This window comes from Trachurus japonicus, chromosome 14, assembly GCF_045865225.1.
Source record: "Trachurus japonicus isolate A0001 chromosome 14, Traja_1.0".
Lineage (NCBI taxonomy): Eukaryota > Metazoa > Chordata > Actinopteri > Carangiformes > Carangidae > Trachurus > Trachurus japonicus.
The window spans coordinates 3,953,373-3,968,448 of NC_140920.1; the positions used below are offsets into that span (position 1 = coordinate 3,953,373).

Genomic DNA, 15,076 nt, shown 5'->3' on the forward strand with positions numbered 1-15,076 from the left:
CACTTGTGTGTGTGGCTGAGTTTGCTCTCTGTGATTCATTTTGGCTTTCAGCTGAGTCTATACTCTTCTTTCTTTTTTAAATGTATATGTATATACTCTCCGTCTTGTTAGTGTGAATTGTGCCAACTTTTACAAAACGGAAATACTCAAGATGCTCAACCTCAACTTCCAAACACAACAAGTCACCAAAGTTGAATCCATCACCATCACTGTTGTGAGGGAAAAAAGGCACCGGGGTTATAAAATAAAATAAAATATGAAGCTCTGAACTGAACTTCTGCTCCTCCACATCGACACGTGTTCAGAGGAAGCGACAAGAGCTGAAGATGTGACGGGAGGAGGAAAGCGTCACACTTTTTGATTTCTGGGTTTTCCACAGTGAAGGAATGTGAGAAATGTGTGTGTGTTCAGGCTGGAAATGTACGATGATGATGATGAGCCGAGGATGATGATAGACACGTCTGACAGCGCCGCAGCGTTTCTGTTCCTTGTGATGGAGCTGGACAGTTTTTCCCATTTTTTTTTCTCAATGGCGAACTCTTGGTGGTTGGGGTCAGATGAGGATCTCCACCATGTCGTTGTCGACTTCCTGCTGGCTGGATGGTGTCGGAGCGGGGAGCGGCGGCGGCTGAGGGTGGGACTGGACAGGGAGCCTCCTCTCCAGGGTGCTGCTGTGAAACATGGACACATCTACAGAGAGATAGAGAGAGAGAGAAGGCAGCGGTGTCAGAGAGAGTCTGATGATCCTGATGATCTGTCCTGAATTGAAGTGTCTTTAACTCAAAGATTTCATTTCATTGCATTTCATTTATCCATTTATTTGTAATGGGACTCTGCATATTCATGAACATACAAAAATAATTTGTTGTAAATATGCCAGATTAAACTCAAGAGCTAATTTCCATCCGTAGTCCCATGGTCCACAAATAAAATGACAGTAAGACAAAAGCAAAACAAATCACAAGCATAGTGCAAATTCATTACATCACACAATGGTTGCATCAGTAGGAGGGAACAAAAAGTGGTGAAATGTTAAAGTGCATTTATCAGACAGTAAATGTTGTAAAATGCTATTTGAGATTCACTAAAGTGCATTGTCAGGTAGTAGCGGTCATAAAGTGCTATTTTTAAAGTGCATGGACTGGAGTAAAGTGCCTTCTGTTGTGAATTTAAAAAACTACCCTTAATGTTCACAGAGCTGGTTTTTCATCAACAGGACGTCTGCCCGATTTCACGTGAATGCAACATCAAGAATACGCTCCGATATGCAACCGCACAGCTAGATGGGGGTAATTCCTACATATTATACCTTTAAAGGTACATTGTGTAAGAATTACTCCCATCTAGCGGTGCGGTTGTAGATCGCAAGCAACTCAGTCGTATTTTTCATGCTGCATTCACGTCAAATCGGTTAGATGGCAGACGGACGACAGCTGCTGCACGCAACGGCATGAACAAGCCTCTATGTAAACAAGTGGCCCGTCAGCACGAGGCAAAACAATACACGTGACAATATGTTGTCATGGCGATGTCGTATTGTTTACCTGACCCACGTTTTACCGGCTTTCTCTTGACTTCTGTGACTAAAATGACATCTGGTTTGTTAGCGACGGCCGTCTGCCCGACTGCAGGTGAATGCAGCATCAGTGTAACGCTCCATTCCTCCTCACTGCGTTACCGCGGTGACTTTTCACAGATGCCACCTCCACCTGAGCCGACAGCTCCGGTGTCTCCGCTGAGTTTCCGTGGTTTCCTACCGTCACGCTGCCACTGAACGTAAAAACATGGCGACACCACATGGCAGCCAGCACCGAGCTTACCCGCTCCATGTAGATATGAATGATATGAACGGCTAATTCAGAGCTGAAAGGAACACTTCACTTTGTTGATGGGGGGGATTACTGATTAATGAAAAACAGACTGAAGAACCAAATAATCGATTTTCGTGAATAGATAACAGGAGAAGTTACACAATGTACCTATAATGTTCACAGAGCTGTCTCAAAGGAGGTTAAATCAAAAGCAACTGGACATAGTTATTTGTCTGGGAAAATAACTAAGTCCAGTTGCTTTCGATTTAACCTCCTTTGAGATACTATGACCTGGACAAATGAGAATATGCACAGGCTTTCCGTTCACAGAGCTGGTTTTTCATCAAAAGGACGTCTGCCCGATTTCACGTGAATGCAACATCAAGAATACGTTCCGATATGCAACCGCACCGCTAGATGGAGGGAATTCCTACACATTATACCTTTATTAATGTAACGAGCCTAACACTGGTGCCACTGGAGCCTTGTGTGTGTGTGTGTGTGTGTGTGTGTTGACGTGTGTGACCGACCTGCGATGCGGTCTGGGATGTAGACGGGGCTGGGGCTGGACAGGCGTGCGGGCAGCGTCATGCTCTGCAGCGCCGGCGTGCTGGGCTTGCTGCTCTCCTGACTCTGACTCTGACTCTGACTCTGGCCCTTCTCCGTCTGCGTGCAGCTGTCCCTGCTGCCCGTCTTCGAGTGGCCGGCCGTCATGGGGGTGGAGGGCAGCACCGGGGACGGGGACGAGGAGATCGACTCGGTCCTCAGAGACTCTGTGCGAAACTCTGGACCCAGCAGAACCCCTGGAGAAGCAGCGTGAGAAGAAGAAAGCAACACAAGAAAGTATTAATCATCATCATCCACATGCTGACAGTCGCTGCTAGCGCCCGTCAATCAAAAAACTTCTCCACCATTAGTCAGCGTTATTTATAGAGCACATTTAAAAACAACAAATGTCAACCAAAAGGGCCTCACAATTATGTGCAAAACAAGAACAGCGATGACAAAAGAATATAAAAAGAGACAAAAAGACAGAGAGAAAGAACATTTAAAAACAGAGGGTAAAATAAAAGAAAAAAATCAGAGGATGATCAAAATCTTTCCAAGAATATTTGTCTTATTTCTAGTCAAAATGTTTCATTTCTAGTCAAAATAAATCTCATTATACTTAAAATAAGACTCATAAGATTAAAAAGTAGCTTGTTTTAGACACATTTTTGTCAGATTTTCACTTCAAATAAGTAGAAAAATCTGATAGGGGAGCAAGTTTTTCTTCCTTATAACAAGCACAAAAAACCTGCTTTCACTGGCAGATTTTTCTACTTATTTCAATTGAAAATTTGTTTGAAACAAGTGAAATTATCTAAAAACAAGTTCATTTTTAGGTGAGTTTAGGTTAGTTTTTCTATCTTATTACAAGCACAAAAAATTTTTAGGTGGAGGGTCTTATTTTAAGTGGAAAGAGATTAGTTTTGACTAGAAATTAGACATTTTGACAATAAATAAGACAAATATTCTTGGAAAGATTTTGAGTTTTTGCAGCGTTTATACTATGTCGAATCAAATGCTATATAAACGCTGGTTTTTAACTTTGTATTTTTGATAGAAAGTAGAGATTTGTCAGAGGATCTGAGGAGATGAGAGCATGAATTTCCCTCTAAAACAACTCTGTCTGGTAACGTTGTGTTATTATCTCATAGCGTGGTGAATGTGCAGGTCACAACTTGTCCACCAGAGCGTTGTGGAGTTGTTGGATTGTGTATTTGATGAGTTTGATGACCAAGAAATCCCATAATGAGCCTCCATAGCGTAGCTCTGAGCAGCTCGCGGCTCTGCTCCGCCGTTCTAAAAATAGCTTGCACCGACAATTAAAGGTAACGAACCTACTGCTATGACTATAGGGATTATGGCAATGGGCCAATCTGCCAAAATGTTGAACTATATATTTCTAAGTCTTTGATGGACAGGAATGATTTGAGTTTGGCGAATAGATCTTAGATGGAAGAATTCAATTCAATTCAATTCAATTCAAAGAACTTTATTGTGTGTGTGTGTGTGTGTGTGTGTGTGTGTGTGTGTGTTGGTCGTTACCCAGGCTGCCCTTCCAGCTGGTGTCCTTGTTGCGTTCCTCGGTGATGGGAGAGCTGCTGAGTCCCAGGCTGTGGGAGAGCAGCCCCGAGCCGCCGCCGCCGGTGTTGGAGATGGACATCAGGGACTTGGAGGGTCTCATGGCGGACGTCAGGTCCGACTTGATGGGCTCCTTCCTCGACCGCTGGTGCAGCACCTTGATCATGGCGTCTTTCTCTATGATCTGGGCGTGCAGGTTCTTTATCCTGGAGCAGAGAGGGAGAGAGAGAGGAGCCACAGTTCACAGCCTGTCACTCACTTCACTCAACGGTTTTCATCGTCAGATTACATCGGATCACATTAAAGTGCCTTATGTGTTCGTTTATCTCCTGTAGTGTCACTAGGAGTTCAGGATAAATTATTTCCTCATAGCATCTTCAGTCAGTTATACTGTTTTTAGCTACTAAATATGACTGAAGGCAGTGGAAGTCTGCACGTGTCGACACGCCCCCATGAGTTGACAACATAAGGAGCTAATAAAAAAAATATATAAATAACTGACAGCATTATTCGGTCAAGTTCTTGTTATAGGTTAACGGTTAAACGGTTAACCATGTGCATCCCTAAAATAAACCTTTTAGGGGAAAAAAAAGGCAAACTTGACTCCTTTATTCCACACAAAAATATGCTAATATTACTATGATATGTGTTAAAAATGCTTATGAGTGTATTATAACAGTTCAACACAATGAAAAATATACAAAACAGCTATACATCATTTTTGGCCAGGATTTTTAAAGCTCACTAGCCAGTTGGCCAGTGAGCAAAAAAGTTCAGTTTGAACCCTGTATACATATATTATTGTTGTTTATATTGCTTTGTACTGTAACCTTCTGTGTGTGACATGAAGTTAATTTTTATCCAGTTCTTATGACAGTTTCCCCGGTGTGTTGCATGGGAAATAAACGCCTGTGACTTGGGTGATGATTGACTGAATCTTGTGCTGTGATGTTACTGTAATAATCACTGAGGTGGATTTGCTCATTAAAAAAAAATGGCTGCAACAGACGACACACCTCACATTTTCTCATGAATGAGAACAACAGGCAAAGGGACAAATATGAAGCAGGAAAAAAGAGGAAACAAATAGATACGAGGTAACAAAGATAATCAATAAGTCAGTGCTAATAAACACCAAGTGCATTATTCTTGCTCTTGTTCTTCTTATTTGCCTATTTGAGGCTGCCAGCGGTGGAGAGAAGCTTTACCTGCTCTCCATGTCCAGACAGCGGCGATTGGCCATGAGAATCTCTTCTTCTTCCTTCTGGATTCGAGCCTCGACCGACGTGTCGTAGCTGCTGCTGGGAGAGTGGCAGATCATCGTGGTAGACGTGTCCCTGCCAGACAGAAGACAGAGCTCGTTCACAACAAACACAGAAACTAGAGAGAGATTTTAAAAATGTTTGTATTTCACGTGAATGGGTGAATGCGATGTAAAGCGCTTTGGGTATCATTACAGGTATAGTAAAGCACTATATAAATACAGACCATTTACCATTTACCATTCATCCACAAGAGAAAAAAGTTCACCAGACGTGTCAGGTCACGTATAAACCACAACCTGCCCATGTCACAGCCACTGTCCCTCTGAAAGGCCAAGTGGATCTCATTGTCTGTGGTTTAATTCACTAAATCCAAACCAATAATGATGCTGAATACTGTAATAATTATAAATAACACATTTTTCAACAACGACTGAAATGCAGAAGCTGCTTGTGATGAAATCTGCCTCTAAAAAAACTAAAATCTAGGATTATAGCTGTGTGTTAATTGGCGATTCATACTGATAATATGGTGAATAGGGGTGTCACGATTATCACGATTATTATGCATTAATTAATTTCACAACACTATGAATGTGTAAAATCAAATATAGTCAAAAAATAATTACATTACTCATTGTTTACACAAAATGTTTCAAGTATCTATTAATATAGGACCAATTATTAACCCCCCAGGGGAAATGTTTGAAATATTCAGGTCATAAATTGTCATCTATACCAAATGTTTAAATATCGTTTTTTGTTTTGTTTTGTTTTTTTTTAAAATACAAATGACACTAACATTTAAATTCCTACCAATTCAATGTTACATTAGTTAAATGGACCAGTATCTGAACATTTACCTTTATTTTGGCGCAACACCTGCCGATACGGTTCCCACATAATCTTTTTTGGGAAGTGACGGTATTTAGGAATCTTTACGATTAACTAGTAGTGCCGTTTAATACCACGATTAATTGTGAAAACAAAGTAACAAGTAATCGTGACATCCCTAATCCTATATATATCCTATAACACGTATGCACATGTACCTCTGGGTGGCAACCGAGGCTGCAGCGTCCAGGGCGAACTGCCTCATCACGCTCTCCTCCAGGTATTTCTGCTCCCACTTGGTCATGTCGGCCTCCAGAGCCAGAATACGCTCCTCCTTCTCCCTCAGGTGCTCCATCAGCACCGTGGCGTTGTACTCGGACGGGGCCGCGCCGCTGTTCTGAGAGCCTCCGCTCCGCTACGAGAGAAGAGGAAGAAGTAGAAAACACCAGCAGAGGTTAAAAATAAGGAAAGGAGAGGATCTAACAGGGAATAAGTTGAATCAAATGTGGAGTTAATGCTATCATATAGTTTTGAAGCACCAGGACTCAAGAACGCTTTTTTGTAAAAAATAAAACACACCAGCAAAGGGGTAGTTCAACATTTTGGCAAATTGGCCCATTGCCATAATCCCTATAGCCATAGAGCAGTAGGTTTGTTACCTTTAATTGTCGGTGCAAGCTATTTTTAGAACGGCGGAGCAGAGCCGTGAGCTGCTCAGAGCTACGCTACGGAGGCTCATGGGATTTCTTGGTTTCCCTCATCAAACTCATCAAATACACAATCCAACAACTCCACAACGCTCTGGTGGACAAGTTGTGACCTGCACATTCACCACACTATGAGATAATAACACAACGTTACCAGACAGAGTTGTTTTAGAGGTAAATACAGAGACTGCTGATGAAAAACTGTCCCTGAAGGCAACGTGCATCAGCGGTTTTGCATGTATTTCCCTCTAAAACAACTCTGTGTGGTAACGTTGTGTTATTATCTCATAGCGTGGTGAATGTGCAGGTCACAACTTGTCCACCAGAGCGTTGTGGAGTTGTTGGATTGTGTATTTGATGAGTTTGATGAGGGAAACCAAGAAATCCCATTAGCCTCCGTAGCGTAGCTCTGAGCAGCTCACGGCTCTGCTCCGCCGTTCTAAAAATAGCTTGCACCGACAATTAAAGGTAACGAACCTACTGCTATGACTATAGGGACAATTTGCCAAAATGTTGAAATATCCCGTTAATTGAAAAATAAAAACATATTCACTCTGTTTGACTCTGTGTTTGGTCTCCACCAGCTCCTCTGCTGCACTAAGTCCACCAGCTGACTGATAAACAGTTACTGATTGTATACAAATCTATATTTATAATAAGTTTACACCGTCTTGGTGTTTTACCTGCTGCATGCGTAGTGACTCCAGTTCTCTCTCCAGTCGGGTCCTGAGTCGGTGCTCGAGTTGTTCTCTCTTCTCACAGGCGGCCTGGAGCTGAGCCAGAGCCTGCTGCATCCTCTCCACCTTCTCCACATAGACCTGCTTCTTCTTCAGCTACACACACACAGAAACAGAAAGAGGGAAATATTTACGTCATGGTAAAACAGGACAAAAAAGAAAACTTCAAATATCAAACACACCCAGGTTTTCATAAAGCACTGTTACAGGATCTGGTTAACTGTTACCACAGATGCTTTTTTACTGCGCAGCAACACTGTGGTGTGTGTGTGTGTTATAAGATACGGAGGACTGAGTGGCTGCATGAGCTGAAAAAGGCAGAAAACACAGATGCCGTCTTATTCAGACCAAGGGGGCAGTTGTCGGTCTGAGAAGTGAAGCTCACTTCCGTGTTCAAAAAACTGCAATCCCCTCTTCTTCCTCTGGGGGCTGGTGTCAGAAAGCAGCATTCTCCATAGACCCCCATGTTAAAATCGCCGACTTTACATCCTCAATAAACATGTTTGTAACATGTATGTTAAAAGCCTGGTGTCAGAACGTTTTTTGGTCTCAACCGATAGTTTCTACCCCCGCACACACTCTGAGGGGGGTGAATTTTTTTTTAACTCTACAGTTTTACTGTTATTAGGTTAAAACTCTGACCAATTAGGGCGCGGAAACGTTGAGTGACAGGTCCGAGCAGCTCCGTGGACAGCTGCTTCGAGGCCAGTGGGCGGGTTCTCGGCCGGCCAATCCAACATGGCGCTGTTCAGGCCGCCATATTGGAGTCACAAAAACGACTCCCCAAAACCAATGGGTGACGTCACGGACGCTACGTCCATTCTTTTTACAGTCTATGATTCAGACCCTAAAACCAATCTGAACCTAATAACCGAGATATTACATAGAATTATTAAAGGGATAGTTCAACATTTTGGCAAATTGGCCCATTGCCATAATCGCTATAGTCATAGCAGTAGGTTCATTACCTTTAATTGTAGGTGTAAGCTACTTTCAGTACGGCGGAGCGCAGCAGCAGGCTGCTCAGAGCTACGCTATGGAGGCTAAGGGAATTTCTTGGTTTCCCTCATTAAACTCATCAAATTCAACATCCCAAAACTCCACAGCGCTTTTGTAGACAAGTTGTGACCTGCACAACCACCACGCTATGAGATAATGACGGAACGATACGAAACGGAGCCGTTTTCGAGGTAAATACAGGGTAAATACGGAGACTGCTTGCTGAAAAACTGTCCCTGAACGCAACGCGCATCAGCGGTTTTGTATGAATTTACCTCGAAAACGGCTCCGTTTCGTATCGTTCCGTCATTATCTCATAGCGTGGTGGTTGTGCAGCTCACAACTTGTCTACAAAAGCGCTGTGGAGTTTTGGGATTTTGTATTTGATGAGTTTAATGAGGGAAACCAAGAAATTCCCTTAGCCTCCATAGCGTAGCTCTGAGCAGCCAGCTGCAAAATAGCTTACACCTACAATTAAAGGTAACGAACCTACTGCTATGACTATAGCAATTATGGCAATGGGCCAATTTGCCAAAATGTTGAACTATCCCTTTAAAGTATGACAAAGAATTTCCTTTTTTACCCGGCACAGCTTTTACTGCAGTGGTCATGTGATGCCATTTAGCCAATCACTGCAAATCTTTTATGGTTATTTGAGCATAAACACTGTCACATCTCTTATTGATTGTTTTGAAAGTACTTAATTGTTGCCCCCTTTTTTTTGGCTTTTAGGTTGCCTTTAACATCTGGCCAGGGACACCGGACGAAAACTAGCCTTGTTGGCTAACTCTGGCCAACTTACAGTTTTTCTTTTAACTCTGTTGATTAGTGGTGCACTGTCCCTATGAAATAAACTAATAAATGAAATGAAATGAAATTGAACAGAAATATTCAACCGTAAAAAAATACTCGGCCTCATTACAGACTGTTAACGAAAACTCTCAATCTCAAAACTAAACTGAAGTTTACCCACTGTGTGTCCAAACTAATACACATCTGCTGGACAGATTACAGATGACACACTTTTTTAGAGCATATCCAGGGTTTATGTCTCCGCTGAGCAGGAGAGAGACCGCTGCTGCTGCTGCTGCTGCTCGATGGACTGATTAAGATTAAAGTGAATTCCTTCAGAAGGGAAAGAGAGGAGGGGATGAGGACGGAGCGAGAGGAGAGGAGAGGAGCAGAGAGAAGCCAGGCGGCCAAGAATCTGAAGACTCTTTCATTTTTTGTGGAGAATGACGGAGCGGGAGGAGAAAAGCTTGCGACTCCTTTTGTTCTGACAACAAGCAGGCGTTTTGTGTCAGAGAGCCGAGTCTCTGGACCGGTGCCAAACCGTTTCCTGTCCTGTACGGGACCTCAGTTACAGCCCCCCCACCTCAAAAACATGATGCCTCCAGCCACACACTGCAAAAACTCTAATATCTTACCCAGAATATTTGTCTTATTTCTAGTCAAAATGTGATTTCTAGTCAAAACAAATCTCATTATACTTAAAATAAGACTCATCACATTAAAACGTAACTTGTTTTTAGACACTTTTTACGTTTTTCAAGCATATTTTCACTTTAAATAAGTAGAAAAATCTGACAGTGGAGCAAGTTTTTCTTCCTTATAACAAGCACAAAAAACTTGCTTTCACTGGCAGATTTTACCTACTTATTTCAAGTGAAAATGTGTTTGAAACAAGTGAAAATGATCTAAAAACAAGTTAATTTTTAGGTGATGAGTCTTATTTTAAGTGGAAAGAGATTAGTTTTGACTAGAAATTAGACATTTTGACAAGAAGTAAGACAAATATTCACTGGCACAGAGGCATTAAAAGGTTTGAGGGACAGAGGAGGAAACAGAAGTATAAGGAAGGGATGGAGGGAGGGAGGAGGAGGAGGAGGAGAAGGTGACAGAGGGAAGAATGGGAAGCAGAAAGAGAGGGAGAGAAAAAAATACAGAGAGCAGCGGTAACACGAGGACGGAGGAGGGAGAGCGGGTCGACAGGAGAAATGATTCAAAACAGAAGTAGACAGAAAGCCAGAGAGAGAGAGAGAGAGAGAGAGAGAGAGAAAGACGAGAGGAGGAGGACAAGAAGCAGGACAGCGAGGTGGAGGACTGGGGAATGAAACACACAGATGCCAGAGAGAAAAAAAAAAAGCTCCAGGAGCTCAAATCACAACTTATGATGTGTCCACTGTAACCATGGCGATCATTTGCGAAAGACGAAAACCATCTTGTGCAAATGTTCAATCTTTCTAAACACACGACTTCCTGAAACATCTCACTTTCATTTCATGAGAAGACTTTGTTCAATTGGTTAAAAACCAATCATTCACGCGCATCCCTTGGCTGCACACACAGAGAGGACTGCCCCTTTATGCCGTTCTCTCTCCTCATTGGATAAAGGTTGTAGGATACAAGGAAAGTTTTCTCCTCGGCTCAGAGCAGAGCAGAGTGACTGACAGACCCGTGTTTCAGACCAAACACTCTATAGAAGTGATTGCTGTCAGAAGATATAACTATTTAAGACTTATATTAACACAAATATTCAGCTTACTTCTGCTTTAACAAAGAACAAATTCTTTTATTCAAAGATGATGCCCCCCCCACCCCCCCACCCCCAAAAAAAGTCAAATTTGATAAATATAGTAATAATTTGGGGTAAATACCATACACTAACATACACATTTTACTTTAGTCTTGTTTCAAATATCAAAATTGAGGCAAGTGATCCAAGCTAACTTAACCGAATTTCATTTAACCTAACCTAACATAACTTAACTTAAAACTGACCTAACCTAACCCAATTGAACTTAAACTAACTTACCTTATCTTATTTAACTTTTTTCTTGGTTTGAAAATCAAAATTGAGCCAAATGATCTGACTTAACTTCACTTACCCTAACCTAGCCTAACTTAACTTAAATTGGAGTTTGAAGTGAAATTGGAGTTTTGTTTCAAAATATATTTAAAGTGTTCGAAATGTATTGATAAAAACATGCAAAAAGACTCATTTCTGTACAGTGCTGCTTAATTTGAGAGTTTTAGGATTTAACAGTTTCACTTGCTTCAGTGGTCTGACTGACCTTATCCATTTTAGTCTTGTTTCAAATATAAAAGTATTGAGCCAAATGATCTGACTTATCACCGTATCAGTGCATTTTACTCTAGTCTTGTTTTATATATTACAGTCAAATGAGTCAAATGACCCATAGTGCATGAATGAGTGTGTGCCATTTGTGCTTTTGCTGAATCACACAGACATGAAACTATAAAAGGAAGTAACAAGGAACTGGTCATGTGTAGCAACCACAGAAAAACACTGACTGATCAGACTGAGAGCTGTTAAACCGTTAAACTGTTTAAACTGCTCTACTGCAGGCAAACCCTCCCTCCTCCTCACCCCCACCTCCCCATTCACAGACGACAGCAGTGTGGACATGGCAGCAGCAGCAGCAGCAGCAGCAGCAGCAGAAAGCACATTCACTGTGTCTCTAACAGATCAGCGAGGACACACTGGTGTCAGATAGCGGGCCAACACCAGGCCAGCGCTGAGGCAGCAGCAGCAGCAGCAGCAGCAGAGACGGAGGAGAAAAGTTTTCCACTAAAGTAAAAACATTGGTAACCAGGATACACAAGCTACTCGCCAAGAATCCAAACAAACAATAAAGTGACCTGATTTTCAGCTTTTCTTCACACGGAGCAGCGAGTGCTCCTCACTCCTTCAAACTCTCAAAATCAGAAACAAAATGGTGCGAATTGAATTCACAGAAGCAAAAACATAAAGTCATGTTAAAGGGGATAGTTCACCCAAAATTCAAAAATCCTCTCACCCTCATGTGGACTAAGGGCTGGGAGAAGTTTCAGAGTCCTCCGTGGCTTCTCTGAGTTACAGCGGGGCTCCGTGCAGCAGTGCATGTCCATATGACGGTTGCGAACGGAGCTCACTTTTCTTCGTCCAAAAAGACACACCAAAAAACATCCAAATACCTCCATACTGCTCGTCTGTAATGTCCCTCTTGTATTGAAGCCCCAACATGAGAAATTGTTCCGAAAAACATTAAATAAGTCTATATTTTAAGCTTGTTTGTAGTTGCTCTGCCGTGAACTGGGTGTCAATGCAAATCATGCGAGATTTGGACGGACCAGGAAGAGCAACACGGGGAGCTTCTGCTACAAACAAGCTTAAAACATAGACTTACTTAATTTTTTTCAGAACAATTTCTCATGTTGGGGCTTCAATACAAGAGGGACATTACAGACGAGCACTATGGAGGTATTTGGATGTTTTTTCATGTGTCTTTTTGGACGAAGAAAAGTGAGCTCCGTTCGCTACCGTCATATGGACATACAGTGCTGCACGGAGCCCCGCTGTAACTCAGAGAAGGCACGGACGACTCTGAAACTTCTCCCAGAAATTTGAATTTTGGGTGAACTATCCCTTTAACTTTGCTCCGAGCTGAAAATCAAAATCGCCTCGTACCTTCATCTACTGTAAGAAAACCTGTTCGTTCTTGTACATTTTTTCCATTATGTGACATGTTTTTCAAGTTTCCCTCCAAATAGAAAAAAAAAACAAGAAAAAAAAACAAGAAGTCTGAATCATCTCACTACATCTTGGCATCAGTTTACGTTTTTTACCCATGAGCAACAATCATGAGTCTGGTCATTCCTCTTTTCTCTCTACTCACATAAACTCTGCTGACGATACAAAAAAAAAAAAAAAGAAAAGAGAAAAAAATAGAGAGAGAAGATATAATTTCTGATTGAATGAAGTTTGGCGATGTTTCAAATGACTGATTTCTTCCAGGTATTGAGGTTCAAAACGCTGTCATCTCTCCATCATGTCCTCTCGTCTACAGGCTCTTTGGCTCCACCCACTCTCCAAAAAATCACAGCAAACCTCATGACAACTGACACTGACCTACTTTTTCCCTCTTTGTCTCTTTTGTACTCTCCCTTTCATTGCATAAATTGTTATTTTACATCACAGACTGACATCACACAACCCACCACATGATGATGATGATCAACGTGTAGTTATGTTTTCTACACTTCTTCATCTATATCAGCATTGTTCTTTACCTCTGATCAGGGGATGTCACGATTATAGATTTTCTTGGTACGATTATTGTCAGAGAAATAATCACGGTATTACGATTATCACGATTATTATGCATTATTAATTAATTTCCCAACACTATGTATGTGTAGAATCAAATATAGTCAAAATAATGACAAAGCTAATTATTTACACAAAATATTTTAAAGGACAATTCCGGGCAAATTCAACTCGAGACCCAAGTTGACGTGCTCGGTGTGTTCACGTGCAGTCGGAAAGCTCCTGTTTGTGTCATAAACATAGGAATATCAACTCTTGACTTGCTTCAAGTAATAAAAACTTCTCGCCGCATGTTTGAGTAGCCACCTGACGCCGTCTGTGGAAAACAATGTACACTTCAAGCAAGTCAAGAGTTGATATTCCTGTGTTTATGACACAAACGGGAGCTCCAACTGCACCTGAACACACCGAGCGTCAACTTGGGTCTCAACTCTGCCAGACTTTGAATCAGATCTAGTTTTACAAACATGTCGGCTTGCTTGAACTAAATAAACTTCTCGGTGCATGTTTGAGTCGCCATCTGACGCTGTCTGTGGCTTTGAGGGATGTAAACAGCCTAAGCAGCGGAACTTCAATCCGCTCCCATTCATCGCTGCCATGGCGACGCAGGGACAGACACAACTACCGCAAAACAGGAGCAATTAAACTGAAAATCTTCAGATTCCTTCTTTTAGACCTAAAATGTTAGGAACATACAGCCCCGAGTTGAATTTGCCCAGAATTGTCCTTTAAGTATCTATTAATAAAGGACCAATTATATTCCCCAGAGGAATTAACTGTCATCTGTACCAAATGTTTAAGTTTATTTAAATCGTTTTTTGGTTGTTTTTTTTTAATTACAAATGACATGCAAACTTTTAAATTCCTACAGATTCAGTGTTATATTATGTAAATGGACCAGTATCTGTGCATTTATCTTTACTTTGGCGCACATTTGTCAAGATGTTTCCAACATAATCTTTTTTGGAAAGTGACGGTATTTAGGAACTTTTGCGATAAATTAATTGTGGCGTTTAATACGGCGATTAATTGTGAAAGCAAGTAATCGTGACATCTCTACTTCTGATAAAGTCTGACAGCAGCTCCATGAATGAACTCAGGATTACACTACACCGGCTGCTCTTACCTCCTCCTCCAGCTTCACCACTTTGGCCTGAGCGTTGTTAAGCGCCTGGTCTCTAATCTCGATGTGTCTCCTCTGGTCTTCGGTGGTGGAGCGCAGCGCCGCCAGCTCCATCTCCAGCTTCTCCTTCTCACGCAGCGTCTCTTTGTCTGAACACACACACACACAGACACATGCACAAACACAAAAATGGTCAAAAAGAGTTTGACTTCATCAGTCAATCAAAGAATTAATGATTAACTCGAAAGAAAATAACAATTTACATATTTTAATTCGTATCATACTTGATACATCCAGCATTTTTAAAATGTACTGCTCACACTTTGTGTTAAAATTTTATGTTTTATACATAAGATTTTCTAGAAT

General features: G+C 41.6%; 1 protein-coding gene across 2 annotated transcripts in view; it reads right to left on the reverse strand.

Moving 5' to 3' along the window:
* Positions 1-517: 517 nt before the first annotated feature.
* The window catches only part of amot (angiomotin), a 35,074-nt gene continuing 20,515 nt past the window's right edge, over positions 518-15,076 (reverse strand). For both annotated transcript variants that reach the window (XM_085797125.1, XM_085797126.1), the window contains 7 exons: positions 14,714-14,859; positions 7,425-7,574; positions 6,253-6,449; positions 5,147-5,275; positions 3,903-4,144; positions 2,342-2,614; positions 518-690 (listed from right to left, as the gene is read on the reverse strand). In XM_085797125.1, the coding sequence (XP_085653251.1) occupies positions 554-690; positions 2,342-2,614; positions 3,903-4,144; positions 5,147-5,275; positions 6,253-6,449; positions 7,425-7,574; positions 14,714-14,859 (1,274 nt within the window). In that variant the 3' untranslated portion in view covers positions 518-553. The remainder of the gene's footprint in view (positions 691-2,341; positions 2,615-3,902; positions 4,145-5,146; positions 5,276-6,252; positions 6,450-7,424; positions 7,575-14,713; positions 14,860-15,076) is intronic.